This window comes from Tachysurus fulvidraco, chromosome 2 (assembly GCF_022655615.1).
Source record: "Tachysurus fulvidraco isolate hzauxx_2018 chromosome 2, HZAU_PFXX_2.0, whole genome shotgun sequence".
Lineage (NCBI taxonomy): Eukaryota > Metazoa > Chordata > Actinopteri > Siluriformes > Bagridae > Tachysurus > Tachysurus fulvidraco.
Window position 1 is genome coordinate 8706461 of NC_062519.1, and position 24151 is coordinate 8730611.

At 36.9% G+C, this 24151-nt stretch overlaps 1 protein-coding gene across 3 annotated transcripts in view; it reads right to left on the reverse strand.

Moving 5' to 3' along the window:
• Positions 1-24151, reverse strand: part of atg7 (ATG7 autophagy related 7 homolog (S. cerevisiae)) — an 87672-nt gene that overhangs the window by 17173 nt on the left and 46348 nt on the right. For 2 of the 3 annotated variants that reach the window (XM_047810579.1, XM_047810578.1), the window contains exons 18-19: positions 19688-19768; positions 10215-10337 (exon numbers count right to left, since the gene is read on the reverse strand). In XM_047810579.1, the coding sequence (XP_047666535.1) occupies positions 10215-10337; positions 19688-19768 (204 nt within the window). Of the gene's footprint in view, positions 1-10214; positions 10338-14622; positions 14929-19687; positions 19769-24151 lie in introns of those variants that run through there. The other variant, XM_047810580.1, reaches the window with a different exon arrangement.

Here is a 24151-nt window from a genome sequence, read left to right on the forward strand (position 1 = left end):
CAGAGTAGATATAGGGTTATATCAATTCAAGTAGTATTCAAGATATCAATTCAAGATATCAATTCAAGTAGTATTAAATCACATGAGGTTGTTAGGAACTACTGTATAGTACATACAATATAGTATTAAATGTAGTCAATTAAACCACAAATTGTAAAACAGTTAAGTGGTAACGTGACTGCTACAAAGCACCAATGTTGTTAGTTTGATTCTCAGCTCAGGTACAAACTCTGTGTTTCATTTTAATCAGGGCTTTGAAAATAAACACTAACATGTTGGATCTATGAAAACTAATTGTGTTAATGTTACTCGGTTCAATCACATGGGTTGAATCAAGTAAATTCAACAAGCTTTTTATTTTCAGTGTGTATAAGTATCATGATGTGATTTTTTTGTCATATTGTCAAACGTATACTGAGATCTCACAGTAAAATATAAATAAATAAATAAATTACACACACACACACACACACACACACACACACACACACACACACACACACACACACACACACATCAATAATATTTTTTAATTAAAAAAAATAATATATATATATATATATATATATATATATATATTTTTTAAATTTTAAAAAATTATTGATAGATTTTATTTTAGATAATTTTTATAAATTATTTTACAGTAGCATTACATCTACAGTACTACTAGTACAGATTTACAGTAAAAAGTAGGTGTTGAGAAAACTGCAATTTTATAACCTTTATTACATTAATATACTGACCAAAAGCGATGACATTGCAAAGAGTTCTGGGAAGTCGACTAAACCACAAATGATGAGATTTAGCCATCATGCCGTGCATTACACCATGCTACTCATGACCCAGTCCTGTCAACACACGATACATAGAAATGTGTGCCAAAAATACATTGATTCTCTGAATAAGTCAGTGTTTTGGAGGATTATGAGTGTTTTATGGTTTTGTGTGGAACAGTATAATGTCAACAGGAGAACTGTATCATTTTGCCTTAGAGACACAATACAATCCTTATTGTGAGTGTGGAGGAGAGTTAGTATGAGGGGAAGTGAATGTGAATGAGAGCTTGTAAACAGAGCCTTTTTGTCAACAGTGTTAGGAGAACTCTTTTAGTTCATACACTAACAGCCTTTAATACGAATAAGAGCATCATTTACCAAACTGGTGGAGGCTAACAGCCCACGCTGACAGGAAGAAAGAAAGGACGACAAAAGATTTTTTTATATTTTACCGAAAGCATTCATAATGCTATCATGAACTGGTGAGTCTTCAGAGAAACTGGGATTTCGTCACAAACTTCCTGATTTCCAGTTACTGAATATTTTTTAACCGGCATTAATGACTAGTTCAACCAAATATTTCATTATGCCATCTTCCCCTTAGCCAAATGTAATTTATCTTCCAGTTATCTTTGGTGTCTAAAGTTTGATACTTTAGTTTGGCAGTTAAAGATAATCTGGACCCATCCAGAGTCTACTTCCATCTCATCTTTGCTCTTCAGTGTGGTGGATAGGCTTTGGATCCACCACAACCCTGACTAGGTCTTCTTCAAGCCTTAATTGTCCACCCAATGAATTTAGAAAATACATTTCTCCCTGAATTCATGTAGTTATCCAATCCTGTGGCAGCAGCACAATATAAGTTCTTCAAACTTCAAAATGAGGAAACATTATAATGGCTGGTTTGAGTATTTCAGAAACTGCTGATCTCCTGAGAAGTTCACACACAACAGTTTACATAGAATGATGAGAAAACCCCCAGTGAATTGCATTTCCATTCGAATAAAATTGAGCTAACAGGAAGGTATATAACTCCGGTAACCACTCTTTATAACTGCAGTGAGCAGAAAGCATCTCAGAATGTACAACCTACTAATAAACCTGTTAGCCTAACCTACTAACATACCTAACTCACCACACAGTCAACTGTTGCTCCTTACTGAAAACAACCTTGCTTATTTGGTGACACATTGTTGTGTATTAAAAAAGACAAATTGTCATAGAACTAAAAACATAAATAGTGGTGATCATAAACAATGTTTTCTGCAGAACATGCTTCGGTGACTGCCTGAGACTCAGCCAGCCTAAAGTCTTAAGGTGGAATTGTGATAAAGATAAAGGCTGTGTCTCAATCAGTACCCTAGATCACTAGCTAGTGAATTGATATATCGTGTACACCAGTTGAGACACTGGTAAGAACTAGGCTCGTGATACGTTGAGACACTGATGACTCAATTTCTGAAGTAATGTCTATGTACCAACAATGGCATTCATTAACAAGTAGGACCAATATCTTTAACATTATTTTTATGTTGTTTAAAATTAGACTAAAACACACTTCAAATATAGAACTATATTCAACAAATAAAGATAAAGTCTCTAACATAAGTGGTAATCCGAGTCCTAATACAACAATAACGTTACTTACGTTTATAATACTAAGGGAACATAGTAAGCACTGACACTCCCTGCTTTTTTGCAGTGCATTATGGGATTTTTAGGACACAAATATTCCAGTGAACTGGAAGGTTTTTGCAACTCACAGATGCCTTAAACTGACCGACTACAACTAGAGAGACTGAGAAGCAGCCATAGTCAAATACGTATATAAGTACAGACATGTTTTTAGTGCAAAACATAATGGCTGCAACACTAAATAAAGAAAACACATCTCGGTATTGAATATATTTGGATTAAAAGGGACACAAGACTCATCTAATCTTTCCAATCATTCTGTAGTTAATACTTGTGCCAAGATAAATGCATACAACTACAAAATAGAAGTCAAATATAGGCTTGTGTAAATCATTCCACCCCTACATGTCGACCTTCCTATATTAACTTCTTAAACATGTCCTGAGATCCGTGCAGTGCTTTACTGGAATTACAACAATATTTTGACAGAGTTTCAACGTCATAAGTAGAGTTGCTTCTTACTGGGAAGTATTTACAGCCCGACTTCAGCTGTAAGAGGAATGTAGAGTAAACAACCCTGTTGCTTTGATTCCATAAGTCAAAGGAAGCCATCTTTCAGCCTACTCACTAGGAAGTGCACTTCAGCCCACACATGGTTTTGTCATTTCGGGGACTGTGTGGTCTGCTTGTTCAAGCCTGAGAGCGAGTCAGTTCTGAAATGTGCGGCTGTGCGGAGCAGAGATCAGAGCCAGGACTCTATAACAAACACACCACTGTTCCTTTAACAAATGAATATTAGTAGTAAACAAAGAAGACCGAACATAGTCTAGTAAACGTCTGTGTCTTTAGCTGAGGAGATAAATGGCAGCATCCCACTATTCAGTAGTGGTGTTGATTAATGGCCTTAGTGCTGCAGTACGTCCAGCACAGTTTGACCAACTCTTTACTGCATTTCAGTGTGTGTATATGTATGTATGTATATATATATATATATATATGTATATATATATATATATATACATATATATGTATATATATATATATATATATACATATATATGTATATATATATATATATATATACATATATATATATATATATATATATATATATATATATATATATATATATACACACACACACACATTTTGAAACAGTGTGTATTAACTGTATTTAGTAGTGCTTTTTTTTTTGGTTAAAACAAAGATTTTTGTCTTACACTGTAAACATCCACTATCATAGATCATTCTGAATATAAATAGCACGCGTACGTTTATATTTACACTGAAACAGTGGAACAAGGAGAAGTACACTTCAAGTAATGGAAGACAGGCTGGGTTACCAAGCACTGATGCTGGGTGAGAATACATTTTCAAGATGGCCGACAACATTCAGTGGAAAAAACATCTTACACATGTTTTTTATATTATCTCACCATGTGTGTTTTAATTTTTTTAACATTTTTAAAAGCCACTGTATTCTTCTAAATCTAGCAATGGATTTAGTAATTTAGTAGAGTACTTAGTGCAAGTCTATGGTGTCGAGTGCGTCAGCTGGGATGCCAATAATTACGTAAAGTGCTATGTATTTTTCTTTAATAAAAGCTCCAAAATAAATAAATAAATACATAAATACAAATTTTAGAGTCTATTCCACCATAACAAAAGATATGAGCATATTTTAACTGAAGAGCTGTGCCTTTAGAAAATGTGGGTACTACCCTGTACATTTAATCCTGAAGTTCTGAAGATCTTTATATGTATTTCTATTTCTATCTTTCTGGCTAAATGATTGATGTGCTGTTAAAAAAAAAAAAAAAAAAAAATGCATGTATATAATTTATACCATATGTGATTTTCACATTATGATGTAAAAGTATCTGTCCTGAACCTGATACGATGTGTAAGTAGTGACCTACATAGTAAACAGAAAGCAATCCTGTGTAAAGAAACTGTAACATTAGTGTGTGTAAATAAATATATATATACACACACACACACACACACACACACACACACACACACACACACACACACACACACACAAAATAATCTATTTTAAAAAACTCTTTCTATGACATATGTAGTAGAAACCAAACAGTTTAGCTAACATCCATACTGTGGATGCAGAAAAAAAATCCAGGAATGACCAAAATTAAATACTAAATTTCTGTTGAATGTGAATTATTTAGGTGATTAAAAAAAATATCAAATTTTCAGGTATATTAAGCTGTGTTACATAAATGATGTTTGTAGTTTTGAAGTTTGTGAGGTTCAGACATTCCATTTTATGTAAATGTAAATATCTAAATCAGGTTATATGATAAAAGTCAACAGAAAAAAACAAAAACAATACCACAATAATAATATTTTATAAGAATGACACTGCAATGTTTGAAATTCTTTCAAATATTCTTAAAGGGTGTCAATTATTTTGGCCCATAATATTTTTAAAGAAAGAAGTATCATATGAAAAGACAGCTGGGAATAAAAAAAGTCCTAGTAGGAGGAGACAAAACCGAAGTCATTGCCGATTTAGCTTTTAGAATGCTTTAACACAGAGAAACTTTTTCTTTTCGAAGCCAAATGAATGAAATGCATCGGGGCTCTGAACAATAACTGAGGTGGTGGGTGTTTCGGAGTGGACGAGGCTGAGCTTCCTGTTCAGACACTCATTTCCTCTGTGCGTTTCCCACTTCCTGAGGTTTAGGACGAGGCGGCACCCACCAGGTTGCTCATCAGACTCCTGTTTATTCAGCACTGCCACTCATTTCCTGTTGAACGCTATTAGCAGATCACTGACCAGCGCTCAGTCGGAACACCTTTAATCTGTCCGCACTAAATGCCTAAACTAATGACAGGTCAGCAACTAAAGATCTCTGGCTTTAGAATTATTTCCTTTTTTCTACATTCTAGAGGACAGCTAGAGGACAATGGTAGTGACGTAGTAAAGCCTGTGTTACGGTAAACTGAGTTGACTGGTGACATCTAATGAAAAATTTGAGATAGACGGTATAATGGTTCAAAAATAATTAACACAAATAGTCAGAATCATGTAGTATATATTTACTAGATTACAGACTAATGATACATCAACCTACAACTCTGTTCAGGGTGTTTTTTATTAACACACATTATATTGTGGAAAGAAACATCTTAGTTCCTTCTATCACAGCCATTACTAGTTCCCTCAATGGCATCTCTCTCTCTCTCTCTCTCTCTCTCTCTCTCTCTCTCTCTCTCTCGCTCCCTCACTTGCTCTCTCTCTCTCTCACGCTCTCTCTCACTCTCCCACCTGATCAGAAGCAAACTATATATAAAGAAGGTTTGAATATGTATGAATAATATAATAAAGGTGTTGATAAATATTGCGTGACAGCAAAAGACCAAGATAGTGTGAAAGTGCCAGCTGCTTGGCAACTCACAGCTTCATATTAATCCATTCAATATTATATCGTTCCCCAATAACAACTCCTTCAAAGAAACTTTAATGAGATATCTAAAATTGAAGAAAAACAGGCTTTAAGGAGGAGCCATTCCTGTTAGTTTTGCCCACTAATAAAAATGGGTTTGCACTTTGCAGTTTCACAATCTCCTTCTTATCTCCTTTAGAGATAGACAGGGAGGCAGTGTAAAAGTGAATGAGGTAAAGGGAGAGAGGGAAGGAAGGAAGTCAAGAGAGGGGGGTGAGAGAGAAATAGAGAGAGACAGAGAGAGGGGGAGGGGAGATGGGGGAGAGAGAGAGAGAGAGAGAGAGAGAGAGAGAGAGAGAGAGAGAGAGAGATACAGAGATACAGAGAGAGACACTGATGAGTATGAAACAGTGAGGGAACTAGTAATCGCTATGATAACAGGAGCTAAGATGTTTCTTTCCACAATATAAGGTGTAACTAAACTGAGAAAGTGTGCTAAACTTTGTAAAATTATAATTGTTGTGATGAAACATGACTGACCACATCCCACTTCTCCAGCACAGATTACTGGATGATGATGATGATGACGATGGGAAACCTTTATGGTACATAATCCATTTAGTCTCTTTTACTGTTGTTAAAAGTGTTACTATTGGGACTCTATAAATAAACTTCTAGAACTGTTAAATAAACTTAACAAAAAAGCTTCATCATATCATTGCTCATGCCTATACATCGATGCATAAACTTGTCAGATAAAGAGGAAAAGAAAGAAGGGACACCAAATTAACAAAAGTGGAACAAAAATAAGCTGATTTCACTTTGTGTCTGAAATGTTACTTAATCTATACAAATTTCTTGTTTACATTTACGGCATTTGGCAGACGCCCTTAACCAGAGCAGTGCTTTTAATCACTATTGATGAATACTGGTACACTAGGTTACAGACTTAGGATACCATCAACCTAATACTCGGTTCGGTTTTTTATTTATTTATTTTTTAATATACACAAACAGTGAAAAGTGCTAGTTTAATTGGTTTAGGAAGAGGTCGATCTTCACCCGTTCTTAGGGAAGTTCATTCCACCACCTTCAGTGCCAGAACAGAATAGTGTCTTGCTGACCTGTATACTTACTGTACCTCTTACCCTGAGACATGGTGGGACTAATTGAGCAGTGGAAGCGAGGTGAAGTGCGAGGAGTGATAAGAGCTTTGAGGTAAGATAGCGCTGGTCCATTTTTGGCTTTGCAGGCAAGCATCAGTGTTTTGAATCTGATTTGTTCAGCTACTGGAAGCCAGTGGAGAAAGCACCGCAGTGGGGTGGTGTGTGAGAACTTAGGCAGTGTGGATAAAAATGGCCGAATCCTTCTGGTGTCGTCTATGCTCTTGTCTATAGAGCTGTTGTATAAAAGCAGTATAGCACAAGCAATCGTATGGCTACGCTGAATATAAGCAAGGATTACCTAAAAATTACTTACACGTCTCTTGCTCGTGTGACATTAATTATATTTACATACATGTATATTTGTTTTACCATGAATTACTGTTCATGGACCTTGAAGTTTGGTCTGTTGTACAACCATCACTTCTTCGCTAATGTAACAAAGAATTTCTTGTCACGGTGTTAGAAGTCATCTTACAAAATGCCATAACACTATGGTCTGTTTTAACATGGACGCTGACAGTAGAACAGGAAGGAGTAACTCTCATCAACAAGCAAAACATTTTTCAGGACTAAAGCCTAGCATACCTTCTTTACTTCTTTCACCATATGACATTTCTGCTATAGAACAAACAACCATTCATTATAGAACAATAACGTGGCATTATCAAGATTTAATGTAAAATGTCCATACAGAGTGCTGTTTCTTTATTTTAATAATGCACAAGCTGCTCGCTTCATCGCTCTTTTACAGCCAATCAGACAATCCAAATCTATAACATCAGAAGCACAGTGTGTTCTGGATGTGTCTCTGATCCTAGATTACTGGCAACTAGAATAATAAAAAAAAACACAACTTAGACCCGGCAACAGACCAACTGCTCTCCCGGTTGTCCGACGAGTCTGCTGCACACATGGATCCGTACAGTTTTGTCTGTTAATTCAAAGTGACAAGACGTCAGAATGACTCAGACACGTATAGTAATTAGTCCATAGTGCATTATCACACACCTGGAGCAGCATAATGAATAGCTGAATTATTTTTGCCTGTTTGTAATCCGAACTACGCTGACGTGTACAGTATTGTGTGGCTCCCATGGGATAGGTTTAATCAGAAGGCAGTCTGTGAGGAATACATGCGCAAGTTAATTCAGCCCTGAGAAAATCTGAACTCTCTCACTCACGGTTTGACCTAACAAAGGTCTCATTCACGACTAAACAGCCGATACTCAGCCATAAATCCTCTGGTCCCTTTGGAAAAATGAATTCCCACGTGTCGGCACATGGGAATAAGTCGTCCGGACTCAAAGTATTGACAAGACAATATGCACTTTTAAGTCGCCTTTGAATCGGACATCAAAGGAGGAAGCGTAGCTGTTTAAAATCAAAGAGAGATGCTGGTTGAAGTGATCATGACTTTGTCCTGCTCCTCTGAAAGAGACAGCCTTCATAGCGAGAGCTCCAAAGGGACTTGCTGTGCAGGGGGTCGAGAGTAACAGTCATTTGGAACACACTTAAACCAAAGCTATTGTTTTATCCTTGCACAATCACTGAAACTGATGTAAATAAAACAGAGTGTCGCAATTTAACAGTGAACAAATGGATGAAGGAAGAAATATTTCCTCAAGCTAACTCCAGTTATTATTTAAATAATAATAATAATAATAAGCAGCTGCTTACACGTGCACAGGCGAGATGTTCAGAGCTGAAACACTGCTTTCTGCTGTTTTATTCATATCAGCTGGAATTTATTTATAGTATACGCCGTTCTGTTGTCACCATTCTTCATTTGACATAAAAACGAGGCACAGTATCTCGTGTCCACTTCAGAATGCAGTTTTCCTGTCTGGGGTCACTCACAGGCGGTATTCTGTACCAGCGCTATGAAGCTAATACATGTTGCAGACTAAAAAATGCTACAGAAAAAAGAAACCATGAAAGCAAATATAATTTAATTAAAAATAAAAATATAATTTCATTAAAAAATAAATGATTGATACATTTCTTTAATTGTTTTTGTTTATTTATTTATTTTAGAAATCTTCCCACTACGGGACCGATCTTATTTAGGCTTTGGTATTATTATTATTATTATTATTAATAATAATAATAATAATAATAATAATAATAAAATAAGATAAAATATACCTTCATATATCTGATCCTAGATTACCTTATTATTATTATTATTATTATTATTATTATTATTATTATTATTATTATTATTATATATAATTATTATTATTTTATATTATTATTACTAGATTATTATTATTACTTTATTATTATAAATATTGCACCTGGTATGTTTAAACTTTTAAACGTATACACAAAAGCACAATAGTACAGCATTTTTAAACACCCTGATTAAGGTATAGAGTCACATTTGTGAGTGTGTGACTGTAGTAATGGCTTAGGCACTTAACATAATTAACAAACATATGAAAAGCATTTGAAAGTGTGCAACGGACCACAGAATGTTTAAACTGCAGGAGGAAAGCTAACAGTCGTTTGTTTGTGGAGGCTTACAGCATAAGATTTTGTGCAATTTTGGAACATGAGCTCCTAGAATTTTCCCACTTTTTCACCTCCACCTGGTTACCGTGCCAACTCAAAGCACAACTCATGAGGACCAACAACTCAACATATCCAAAGTGCAAACAAAACAAAAAAAGTCTGGATTTAGACAAATAAGCAAGGCCATAAATTGTTGCATCATTGAACAGGAGAAAGGGAAAGTTTATTCCCCACCCAAGTTCTCAAAAAGAAAAGTGAAGCCTGCGTGGATATGTCTGTAAATACTTCGGTTTTAATTTCATAAATGTTCTACATGTGTAAAAGTCAAGTCAAGTCAAGTCAAGAGGCTTTAACTGCTACTCATTTCAGCCATATATAGCTAATGAGGTACATAGTGAAATTATACAACGTTTCTCCAGGACCCTGGTGCTACATAAAAAAACAGAGCTACACAGAACCAGGGCTAATGAGTAAAGGGAAAGGGTAAAATTCATTATCCTTTATTTTCCCCTAATGCTCTTAAGCTGTACTCATGTCAGAGTTAACGATCTTCCAGTGGATTTGATTAGTCACTTACATCTCATATGCTTAATAATTTATCAGAGACACTCATATATTCGTAATGACATTCAACATTCATTCGCAGGTGAATGCGATGAATGTTGTTCTCGGTTAAAATGAGGAAGGGAACAAGATTGAGGAAGACTCACCTCGGCAGCCTGTGTCTCCTGATGCAGCAGGGTCAGACCTGTCAAATCCTCCAGGAAGGAATGGGATGAGTTAAACACCTTGGACAGAAACTGGAATCCTTCACGCTCATAATAGTCCAGGACCTGTGGATAAAAATGAATTTCTTTTATGGTAGGCTTAATGAAGTGATTACGATGCTGCATGTATCAACCTCAAAGACTGGGAAGAAATATACATCATACAGAAATAAAGTCAAAATATAATGGAAATGATGTCATTTGTAAATTATAGCTGCAAGGGTATTGAGCAACACATAAAATATTGATTGCGACTTTGAGAGAAATGTATAAAATAATTCAGCAATTAGAAAACAACAGGCAAGAAATCATGGAACATTGGTAATCTTCAGTATTATCAGTGTTATGTATGAGGAGTACGGTCTGTATAAAGAAGCATGCAGGGCCTCAGGAGCTTTAAACATCCTGCAGTGAGTTTAAAATTAAACAGATAGACAGAATATAGGTGTAGTTAGACAGGGAGACGGGTAGGCAGGGGCAGTTTCTATCTAGGAAACAGCTGGAGAGACAGACAGGAAGACAGAAGGATAGTTCTCAGGATAGTTAGACAGCTAGACAGAAGGAAAGACTGGTAGGTAAACAAACACAAGACATCTATATAGATATATGACTAGAGGGATAGACGAGTAAACAGAGAGACAGCTGACTAGATAGAAAGGCAACAAGAAAAAAGACAAGTAGACAGAGAGACAGTTAGCTAGATTGATAGACAGCAAGACAGACAGACAGGTAGACAGGGGGACAGTTATCTAACTAGTTAGACACTTTAGAGAGACAGATACAGAGTCAGACAACTAGCCAGTCAGTGTAGGTGTACAGACAGACAGTTATCTAGACAGTTAGACAGCAAAAAAGACAGATGAGTAGAGAGAGAAGACAGAGAGACAGTTATGTAGGTAGACAGACAGAGAGATACAAATAGCTTAGGAACGCAGACAGACAGCTATGGGATAAATGCATCGTTCCAGGTGCTTAAGACAGAAACAGTGCAGGAATGAAGTACAGATGCATGCTGTAATCAAGAGCTAAATAAATCAGATTAAAAATAAATGAAATAAAAGCAAAGGTACATGTCTAAAAGTAGACGTGTAGGGCCGAGGCCAAGACATGGCCACTTTCTCCGATACAAGCTCTGCCTTATCACAGCGCTCCTTTCACAGCCTCACTCTCTAGAGAGATAGAGTTTCTGTGGGCTGTGATGAATAAGCAGCTGTGTGGCTCTGTGTGTGTGTCTTGTGTGTGTGTGTGTGTGTGTGTGTGTGTGTGTTGTGTGTGTGTGTGTTGAGCAGCAGAGTGGCGTCTGCTTTAAATGAGCCAGACACGGCCGACTGACAGGGTGGAGTACACTTATGGTACCAAGTAGCATGGAATTAAACGACGACAACGTCCCCAATTTTGGGCAAATGTGACGTTTGGAGGTCTGGCAGCCAGTCAAGTAAGTCATGAAGCTGCATATAATGCACTGAAGTGGCTTCACAATGTTGTGAATTGCACAGCCTGCTTATTTTAGGAAACCAAGCTTAAATTCAATAAGGGATAATTATATGATTTCTATTAAGAAGCATTGAAGGAATGGCTTCAGAAGAAAAAAATGACATGTAACACATCTTCCCACAAAGCTCAAATGTATTTTGGACCAGTGCTATGGACTAAGGTAGACTAACAGTACACACACACACACACACACACACACACACACACACACACACACACACACACACGTCATAACATTGTTCTGTGCATAGTAATTACCCTATAATTACACCGAAGATCTATATTTTTCCCGTTTCTGTTTAAAACTTAACAGATAGGCAGCTCCACTTTGAGCAAGTGGAGAAATAGAAAAATAAACTGAGCATTATAATGCAAAATGTCTGGTTCTCATGCTACTAACATGCTATTTCAATAAATGTCAATGGAACTCTTTATTTCAGGGTTATTTATTTAATAAATTCTGAATAGCACCATTTCTGTTGATCACATCCCAATCATCTGCCCTGAAATTAGTTCTTGGCTATTCCATTGGGTTCACCTAAAACACGGGTTTAACAGAAATATCCCCCTCAGATTCATTGTGGTTTAGGACATATGCAACATAGTCACCAGTGTTTTTTCTCCTCTTGTACAAAAAATAATAAAACCAGTTTTATTTGGTGTATATATTTAAACAAAATGTGCATAAATGGTACTGCAGTGCAACTACAGTGGAAGCTACTTGTTCTAAATCACACCTACTACACCACGTCAAATTTTTACTAGTGAGATTAATTCACCAAAAAAAACAAACAAACAAACAAACAAACAAAAAAAAACAGATGACGTGCTGCCTTTTCAGAATCAGGAACATGTGAGGTATGTGGAAACAAAACACAGAAATAGTAAAAGATATGTAAAGAAATCAAACAGTAGTTCATAGTCAAAACATTGGTCAACGATGTGCTGACATTTTTTTTGAGAGGTCAAACACAGTGCACTAACTCAGGCATACTATTATTCTGAATCAAAATATTTTATTACATCATACTAGCTATAATTTTTATAGCCTAGTCAGGATTCCAGGCAACTAAAACACAGCTCGGAGCTTTGAGCAAAAAATAAATATTGCAATTTACGATTATGTCATTATGTACAATTATGTCATTTTTGCAATAATGCAAATATAGGAATTTAGTTCTTCCATAATCACACATAATCAAACAGCCACCAACCAGGGAGGGTTGAGGCAATCCCATTCTTCATCTGGAACTTCCTGAAAATACCAGCCAAAAACTTTTGTTGAACTGTTGCTCATGGTGCTTTCATAGGGTAGGGTAACACAGTCAGAAAGTCAGAAAGGGATATCTGCCCTTTACTTACATTTTATACAACTGAGCAATTGAGGGATAAGGGCCTTGCTCTAGTGCACAGGAGAGAGGGGAAAGAGTATGTCGAGATTCCCACCCCAGAGAGCATCGCCAATTTTGTCTCTATTCTCTCCTCGCCACGGATACCTGTGACCTTGTCAGAATTCAATCTCATGATCTCAAGTAGGAATGTGCACTTTTTCCTGTCATCTATGGGAGCCCCTTCAGAGTGACTTTTTGTGATAAATACATCTCTTTTTCTCTCTCCTGTAATTTTGCTTCTAGTTTCTCTGATGGGGGGATGCACTGGCAATAGCTTGAGGAGTTCAGCCCAGACTTCTCCATCCCTAGCCACAGATTTCCAGAACTCCACCTAGGGGATTCCCCAATGTACCCAATTCAACTGTGAGATAATATCTCCTCAACAGGTCCCACATCTATCCCAGGGTCTCTGTCGACTGGGACATGCCTGATGCAGCTCTAGCATGAGTCGACCAGTGGGAATCAATGCAAGCGATCTATGTACCACCTTTCAAATAAAATTAGCACTGACCGCAGTTCGATGCAAGACCCTACCTCATTTCCGCTGCTTTTACATCCAACATTTCTGAGCAATAGCCTAAGAAAAAGACCATAGGTGAGGACAGGGATGTAGATTGAGCAGTAAACAAAGATCTACAAACTCTGCAGTAGTTTTTTTTTTTACTTGTCTCCCACACTCTCTTGTGAATAAGATCACAAGGTACAAAGATAAATTCCTCCACCATGGGCCTGGTCTGTCCCTTCACCTAAAAGAAGCAGAAACCTGACAATTTCTTTTTCCATTCCTTAATCAAAGACGTCAAGACGTTTCCATCAAGGATTTTAAGCACACAGTCACAAAGTGTGTGTGTGTGTTTTTACGCTAACTTCTTTCCTTATCACTGATAAGGAAGTCAGAAAGAGATAGGCAGAATGGCCAAGTCTTTTGTCTCAGGTAATCTCATTTAACAATTGTGCAGAATTCAGTTACATGGAAATACATAATAGTGACCATATAATGCACCATAGTTTCCTGTCAAATGTCTCATCTGATCTCGTCCCATTCCTTATTTTCTTGAATTAATCAAAGCTTCTTGTCTCCACCTTAGGCCAGTTGCTCAATTCTCCCTTTGTCCTGCTTAGTGTTGTTTCCAATATTTCTCCCAACCTCCCAACAAGATAAACAAGTTTCTGTTGGGCCACTCGAGAGACCTTAACTATTCCATATAGCCACGCTGTTCTGCTTTCACTTTGTTAGCAAACAAAGTGTTTATTACAAAAAATGTTATTAAGTATTGTGGTACCTAATATTTTGGCTGCTTGGTCCACCCTTATGGATCATAAAATTGAAGGTACATTACAGAAGCATTGTTTTTCCTTTCTTTTTGAACCAAAGCCCATACTTCTCTCATAAGGACTGCTCGTATTGCCTTTATGGCGGTGCTTGTAAACAAACTCTTGCTTAGCAACAAAGTCACAGGAACAACTTTTACAAGGTTTCATTATATTTTCCAGCAGTGGATCCCCTCGATCTGGCACCTCCTGTCTGATGCGGCCCATTAAGCCATGGCGACCGTGTGACGCAGCCTGCGTGTGTATGTGAGGCTGCTTTTGGGGAGCAACACATCTGGTTTAGATAGAGAGAGGCTTCCCAGCTTGGCCTAATTCCCTCCTCCGGTTCTCGTAACTTCCCCTCAGTAGCTGCTGAGAAAGGCTCCGACGCTTTGGCCTCCCACACGACAACACTTCACAGAGTCTGTGTTAGCTCTTTGAAGCCGCTGTTTATGCGGAGTCTGAAAATAAACACCCATAATTAGGTGTGCGGTTATTCTTCATTTCTTCGTGATTAATATTGAATATATAGAACTTGCATTCAGTGATCAGAATTGTGATTGTGTTGCCTTCAAATATGCCTTTAAAAGCCAGATTCTTAGAAAAATGCTGTACCTATATTGTATTCTGTACATTAGGGGACTTTTTGTGGTGATTCAGGTTCAAACACACATAAACTCTGATTTTTTTTCAGGTGATGAACATTTGTCTTGTCAGGTTCGTTTGGCTTCCAGGCTGTTTTTTGGTGAGGCTTAAAGGAGAAGGAAACAGAAAACTAAATTTATAAGCAATTGTCCACTGAAGGCTTGATTGTTTTGTTTCCATGGTTTTCTGGTTACACACATCCAACAGCAGGAGCACCAGCACTCACACAAATGCAGGATGGAGTCCAGAAAGTAGAAACAGAGGCCAGTCCCAGATTTCTAGTATTTTCTACTGCTTAAGTCAACAAAATTCTCTGTCACACTTTTGACTAGAACACTTTAATGTTACTTCAGACAGGAACAGATACCCAAAACCGACAGAATGACAAATAGTTCAGATAGGTTTTTAAAGACGCAAATAGACATATATAAACAAAAGTACCTAATAAGTTGTTTTTCTGCCTGTAACATACACTATTTTAACAATTCTACTTGAGAAAACCATAAATATATTTCACCACTATTATGTGGAAATGTCTTATTTACCTTTCATTTTTTAAGGCAAACACTATGACGGCAAAGACTACGATGAGTAAGAACCTAATTTAGCAATCCTGGAATAAAATATACAGTGAAAAATATACTAAATGAAATGTAGTAAATAATACACTATAATGCACTATATATAATATAATATATAATAATAATGCACTATAAAAAAATCATATACATAAATTCTTCCATATGTAAGCAAATGACACATCCACAAAACACGTTTCATGGCCAGATGTGATCTGTTTCTTCACTGTTGTTCTTTTCAAAAAGACATACATGTGCAAACCCAGCCTATAGCCAACGCTCTTGGTCAGTAAGAACGCTGAAGACAAGTACAGCATATACTGTAAACACTTTCCTTAGTGAAGAAAAACAACCCCTTCACATCTAATCAAAACCACACCTGAGGAGGTAAGTGCATCATTGTCAAAATATCCAATCAAAAGAAAACTTTCACCCCGATGTAAATACTAAGTGTTTAGCTCAAGATCAAAACCACTGAGAGTAATACTCAAGAAAAGAAATATCGTATTAGACTCAAACATAAAAAAAAAAAAGGCCTATAGTTCTGGAGCATGATTCTTTTGACAGATGAAACCTTGTAGCAGAATGATGGAAAGAGAAGGAAATGTAGAAGGGAAGGAAGAGCTGATGATCCACAGCCGACCCCATCATCCATCAAACATGGTGGACGTAATTTTATAACATGGGCATGTATGACTGCCAATGGAACTGGGTCATTGGTGTTCACTGACGATGTGATGCTGATAGAATTAGCAGGATGGATTATGAAGTGTACAGAGATATACTTTCTGCAGACATTTAGTCAACTACTGCTAAACATATATAATGATTTTTACAGTATTTTTACAGTACAGACGAATTACGACCCAAAACATACCATGAAAGCAACCTATGTGTCCTTTAGCAAGTTGCTCTGGATAAGGGCATCTGCCATATTCTGTAAATGTAAAACCCAAGAGCTTCTTATGGCAACTGAAATGAAATACTCTTAACTGGCAGTGTTAGTCACCTGACCTCATCCCAATTGAGCATGTTTTTCACTTCCTGAAGACAAAACTGAAGGCAGAAGAACCCACAACATGCAAACTGAAGGCGGTTGCAGTAAAAACATGACAAAGCAGCTGAACAGATGAAATGATGTTCATGGTATGCACACTTCAGGGAGTAATGTCTTGAAATGAATTGCATCCAAGCATTAATTACTAGTAACCCTGTGAAATGGAAATACTATGTGAAAAATGGCTGTCATTTTTTTTAAACTGCAAGAATTAAAGCTAAAAGTTAACACTTGCTCCATTTCAAATCCATGCTGTTGGTATACAGAGGCAGAATCCCAAAAAAATTGTCACTGTCCAAATACGTAGGAACCTACAGTAAGTGTATATAAACACTGTTTTCAAAATGAATGTACACAATGAGATTCCTGAAATTCAACAATGATGTAAAATGGGTGTTATACATAAAGAGATAAAACTGTTTTAACATTTTTTTAGTATTTATATTTTGACAATTATTTACTTATGGTGAGTAACAATTAAGTCAATGATATACATTTATATATACTGTATGCATCATGACAATAATGATGTGAAGTATTATTGTCTTATTGCCTTATTTTAGAACAATCTAACAGAGAGAGAGAGAGAGAGAGAGAGAGAGAGAGAGAGAGAGAGAAGCAAAAAGCAAAAAAGAAGAGACTGTTAAGAAAAGAAAGACAATGACATTCAGTAATAGGAAATGGTAAAAGAAATAGATATGAAAATAAATATACAGGGAGAGAATGAGAGAGAGAGAGAGAGAGAGAGAGAGAGAGAGAGAGAGAGAGAGAGAGAGAGAGAGAGAAAACCCTCACATGGAGAAGAGATTCAGCATCTGAGCTGATTTATGGGACTCAACAACAGCGAGTCTCTCCAGGGAAAAAACACTTCAATCCTGCCGTAATTACTCACATACGCCACTGACATCAACACACAACTGAACATTAACACACACCATATGGCCTCTGAATTCACACACGTGACCTTTATTTCCATGTGAGACTAAAGGAAATGTATGAAATAAATGCTGCACTATAAAAAAAAAAATCATATGCATAAATTATTCCATTAATGAACCAGCAAGTGAATAAAATAATACTTCAATAAAAATATACAGACATTAAAAGACTCTCTAGAATTATTGAAAGGACAAGACTCTTTGTTTTTATTATACACTGAATACATTGGAGTTTGAATTTCAGCTTTTGTTTCATCTAGATGTTACTACAACATCGCACATTGACAGCGGTTTCCTGTTGGCCACGTGAGACCTTTTAGATGAACTATTTAAACAATTACTACCTCTAAATGTCCAATCTTATTTTGAACCCTGGGTTTCACTAACAGTGACTGCATTTGTCGTTAACGAAGGCTAAACCAACAGGAAGACCACAGAGATGCCCATGTGAGAAAAGCAAGCCATTTCGAAGCTGAGAAAAGAGAGAAAATCTCTCTGAGCCACTGCAGAAGCATTAGGCATAGCCAATATACCAATTTGTCCTGGAAATAATGTCATGAAATACAAAAACAGTTGATGATTGAAACATTGTGAGAACTGTAAAGGAAACCCAAAACAACAATCAATGACATCACCAGCAACCTCCAGTGGCCAGGCATGAAGATATTACAATCAATTGAAGAAGAAGAAGAAGAAGAAGAAGAAGAAGAAGAAGAAGAAGAAGAAATAGTGAGGCCAAAATACACTCATTAGCAGTAAGAGTCAGAAGATAAGATTTGAATGCACAAAGAAATATGGAGTCAAAGCATAAAAGTCCAACCAAGTGGAACCAAGATTAAACTCTACCAACGTGAAGGAACGGCCAAAGTGTTGAGGAAAAAAGCACCGTCTCATTAACACTATCATGGCTCTGGATTGCATAGTTGCTTCAGGAATGGACTCACTAATCGTTATTGATAATCATCATGTAACTCATGATGGTAGCAGCTTGTGAATTCAGAGGTCTCCAGAAACATCCTGTCTGCCAATTTACTCAGAAATGCGTCCAATGTAATTGAGAGGAACATCATCGTGCAACATGACAATAACACAAAACCCTGTGTCATCACAATAAAATACTCCATCAGGGGAATGTAGATTAGACCATAACCCAATAGAGACTGAAAAGAAACCCTCCCAAAACATGTAAAAGCATTACAAATGAGGAATGCAGCAGTTCGGTGAAGTCAGTAGGTCACTGGATTGCTGCAGTTATTGCAAGCAAGGGATATCTTTAGTGACATATTTTATGATCTGCCATAAATGTGCCATGTTCAAAGTTGTTTAATACAGCAAGAAGTAAATATCTGGAAATAAAAGCTTATTGAAATTCTTATCTATTTTCTCATATTCACCTTCTGAGCACAAACCCAAATGTGTTTAGTTTATAGCAGAGACAACAGAATTGGCTTTGCTGTTCCAATAAATATACTTTAAATCACTCATATTTGCACAGTAACAGTTCATATTAATATTAATTAGCCTTTTTTTTTTCAAAACTCAATTTCATTTTCCATTTCCAGATCATGCTATTTTGTGCTTTTGATCAGACTTAATGTTCACATTAAAGTTAAAGATGTGAGCTAAAGATGGATGACCGTAAAAATGACCGTCAGGGATTATCAATATTTTCCTCAGATATGTTAGTAAATAATTATGCTATGACACTGTATAACTAAAATGACATTTAATTATGCAAAGCTCCCCACAATCATATTGAAAAATGTGAACATTGCATCGGAAAATGTGTCTAATGTGTCTTTAACTTAAAAATCTAAAATAAAAAAGTAATAAAGAGAGCAATGGACTGTGGATTATATAACTTTATAACTAAAATAAATAAATCACTAAAAACAGAGCTTTGGTGTGAACATCAAACATCAATACTACAACAAAAAAATTAATTTCTTTCAAACAGAATATTATAAAGATGTAATAAAATATACAAGGTGAAATGACTTACCACTGGTGAGCAAGCAGTGCATTTATCAAAGGCCAAGCTGGCAGGAAGAACATTGTCAAATCTGGAGAGGAAGCCACGAATCTGTAAAGATGAAAAATTCAGTATGCAATGATCCAATGCTATATCATTGACCACAGTGCCATCGTGTGGTAGTTTTTGTCTTAGGGGCAACTTGAAACCCTGTAAGCATATTGTGTTTATATTTTTTTAATCTTTTTCTTTAGCCACTTTACCTACGCAGTTGTAACAATGCAAATTTCCCCTGTTGTGGGACGAATATAGGATTGTCTTATCTTATCTAAGTACATGAGTTCAGCTGCATTGTCTATTCACACTGGAGCTCTGTGATGCTCCATAACGCAGTCATTTATTTGCATTTATTTATTTACATTCATCCATTCAGCTTAAGTAAGCTTGATTGATTCTTCAGACCAATCCTGTTGTACATTTCTGCAGTTCCCCACTCATGACTTTAGCTCCTACCTGTAGTTAGATATTTATTTGTTTGACCAACAAAAAAGGAAAGAAATATGGTTTCATTTACAACTTATTGTAAAGCTTGTTGTCTCACACACACACACACAAACTTGTGAGGACCTTCAATTTACATAATTAATAATTCAGCTTATTAATCCAATACCTACTAATCTAAACATAACTTTAACAGCAGTAACCAAAAGGAAAATTATTTGGCCTTTTTTAAAAAAAACAAACAAACCAAAAGCTACAGTTAAAAAAAAAAAAAGCAAAAAGAGAAACAACAACAGGTTTTTGAGGACCAGGGAGTTGTCCCCACATCCTTCCAGTCTGTTGGACAGAGTTACAAGGTTAACACATGAGACATAACACTGCTAATCTCTGTTTGGGGATTCTGACAATCCCCTAACCTTCATTCACATAAGATTTGTGCTTGCTTGTTCCTTCCATTACTTGTCAGAACCTGGGATTAATGACAAAACAATTTAACTAATGACATGGCTTGGCAGGCTACAGTGCGAGTTCTCTGGATGAACTGAAAGAGCGTATGATTAATTGTGCACATTCAACAGGAGGTAAAATCTCATTTTGCTGCTGGAGCCTCCCCCGTAGACCACATCACAAAACACAACTGTGTCTACGTAAGATTTATAGGTCTGTTTTAAGCTGCATTATAAATCGGGTGATCTTATCTCACACGAAAAGTGAGCTTGAGTGAGTTATTGGGTTGTAAAGTACTGTTGTTTGGGTGATATCCCACATCACAGCCCTGGAGATGAAGCACTGTGAATGCAGATAGGCCATCAGTTAACATTTCCAATGCAGTAAAAGTATGAAGAATCTTCACTCTTCGGTTATTGTAAGACTATTTCTAAACCCACACATACAGAAGACACTAGTGGTCTAATAGTGGTCTGTTACCCATTCAGTATGTCCAACACTGACCTCAGCAACTTACTGCATCTGAGGAGAGAACATGCATGCATACATACACCAATTACATATGTAATTGAAGTAAAAGACTGCACACGTGACCATAAATTCTCCTTTAAAAGAGATGTTCTACTTTATGATTAGTTAATTTGTTGGTCGTTGTGGCACAACAGTTAAGGCTCTCTCTTGTTGATCATACAGTAAGGTTGGGGATTCAAGCCCCAGCAACACCAAGATTCCACTGCCGGGCCCCTGAGCAAGGCTCTCTGACCCCATCTTCCTATACTGGGATATGTGAGGTAAAGAATTTCACTGTGCTGTAATGTACACATGACAAATAAAAGCTGCTTCTTTACCTACTCAGCAAAGCATAAGGTCCCTTTCCAGGACCTGTAAACTGACTGTACTTAAAAATTACAACCTCAATCTGGACAACAGAATCCATCACAAGCTTCGTCTGTAAATAAATAAATATCAGCATTTACATTACAGCTACAGTAGCACTCAATTAAAAATGTCTACCACTTTGCTTGTACTTCCTCATTTGTAAGAAATATTTGGACAAAAGCATCTGCTTTGTAAATGTGAACGTAAATCATGTGAGGCTTTGTAAGGGCAATATACGATACGTGTGATTTATTAACATCCATAGCATACAGCTGAATAAATGGCAGTTTCCTCACGTTTCTTACGTCCAGAATCAGAACATGTTCTTAGCATGCTCTGATAAGAGAGCTGTAATAAACAATAGTTGGTAGATTGAGACCTGGTGCAGGAGCAACAAGCAAATGTGTAATGTTTTGTAAGTACCTGGCCCTGTAACAGACGAGGTTTTAAACGTAGTACCTGAGAGTATCGAACATTACAGTGAATGCCAAAGTGACTTAGAGTCAAAAGAAATCTGTACAAAATCGTCATCTTTTTAAATGATCCCTATGTCAGCGATGACTTCGAGATGAAATGTCAAGCTTATAAAATGTCGGCTCTGTTGAAAAAGCGCACCGTGAATCTGGTGGACAGAAAAGTCAATTAAAAACATGGCCGATAAAACCATCTAACAGAATAAGATCTGAAGATTTGACCAAAAGCTTGATAAAGATTCTTACTGCGGATAAGAAAAGTGCTCACCACCAAAGGAAAAAAGAAAAGAAAAGAAAAGAATTAGCGTAGGAACGTGGCATTGATCATGGAAACAGAGATACAGTACAGAGTGAAAGGGAAGGGGATCAGAACAGGAAAAAAGCACGAGAAGGAGAGAGAATGGTGTTGGGACTGAAAGAGGGAGAAAGCTGATAAGAAAACAGGCCATGAAAGAAGAAAATGACTGAAATATAGAAAGTCTCCAGCCAAATCTGAAACAAACAGCCCCCATTTGCAAAAGAAAATACCCCAGGCTGTGGGTTAATGCAGCCAAATGTGATAACACTCGGATTCGGACACGACTGATGACAGTGAGCGTGGATCATAGCAATGAGGAAGAGATGAAGGGCTTTCTGATAGAAAGATAGAGCACATGTACAGTACATTACACTAACTCACACTAACTAACTGACTATTGTCCATGTTTATGGTCTAACTTTTTAACTGCCTAACATTTTTTTAAATACAGATGAGAAATGCAAGATCAACAATAAACTATTTTCTATTTTGCTTTCTAGTTTATTTCTATAAACTAGAAATAATATTAACCTTGTTTTATTTTTGTATGTTAAACAGTAAATGTGAACAAACTGTAGTAGGAAACGAGAGAGATGATAGACCGTACATGATAGGATTGGTTTGAGGAACCAATTTGCACATTTTGTTGCACGTTGTCATGTTCTTACTTTGTTGCTTGTTACTGGAATTGAAATCGCAGCTCGACGGACATGAAGCGACAGGCTTCGTCATTCATCTAGAACAAGCTGTATTAGCTCAAGATGTCAAAAAGATTCATGCAGATAACAGAGAGACAAGGCATGCTCACGTGTTCTCTTGTTCTTTACTTGCATGATCAGCTGATTAGATAACTGCACGAATGTCAAATTCAAACTTTATATGTCACATACACAATCCTACACAGTACGAAACGTACGTACCAGACGTATTTAACGACCATCCTTGATTTAAAAATTTAAAAATTGGATAGGATTGTTTTTAGATGGCTTAGCTCGTTACTATAAGTCATGTAAGATGATGTATCTGAGAGGGCTGATGACACGTGCATCCACAGGGGCAGTGGTGACTTAAGCGGTTAAGGCTGTGAATTGGGGTTCAAGCTATAGCACTGTGAAGCTGCCACTGTTGGGCCCTTGAGCAAGGCCCTTAACCCTCTCTGCTTCATGGGTGCTGGATCTTGTATGACACCAACCTCCGAAGTTAGGAAATATTGGGAAATGTGAAAGAATTTCACTGTGCTGTAAAATATATGTGAAAAAAATAAAGGCTTCTATTCTATCCTATTCATTAGGACAACTACATGATTTCCAGGGCCACTTGCTGCAGCTCATAAACAAGTCTTTCTATAAAATCAATAAAAAACAAGAACACATTAATACACTGTTAACGTTCTGTCTTGAACCAAATGATGGTTAATCGAGCACTAAGACTAAACACCTCACTGTCGGGACAGAGCATTTTTTTTTAATGAATACTGTAACTGGGATCTAAATAAGCACAGTAAAAAAAATTAAAGCAAAATGTCTTTTAATTAACCGATGCCAATTCCCAAAGGTTCTTTGTCTTTCCCTGTACGGATTCCGCTGGCGGTGGATCTTAAATGAAAAGCAAATTAAAGAATGGGCTCGAGGGAGATCATGAGGAGATTGAGAGGAATAGGAGCTGCTGATGCATTTCACATTTATAATGAACTGAGTGACAAAAATGAAAGGAGGGGGACGGAGGGGTAGAGTGGAGACTTCACAAAGTCAAATGCCACGAGTCGTGCAAGGTAATAACATCGTCATCAGCTAAAATACAAGCGCGGGTTACTTTCAGTTGTGCAGAAATGCAGACTCGAGTAGAAGCTGCGTTTACGGTCATGGGAATCGTGGCATTTCCAGTGCAAGCGAACCA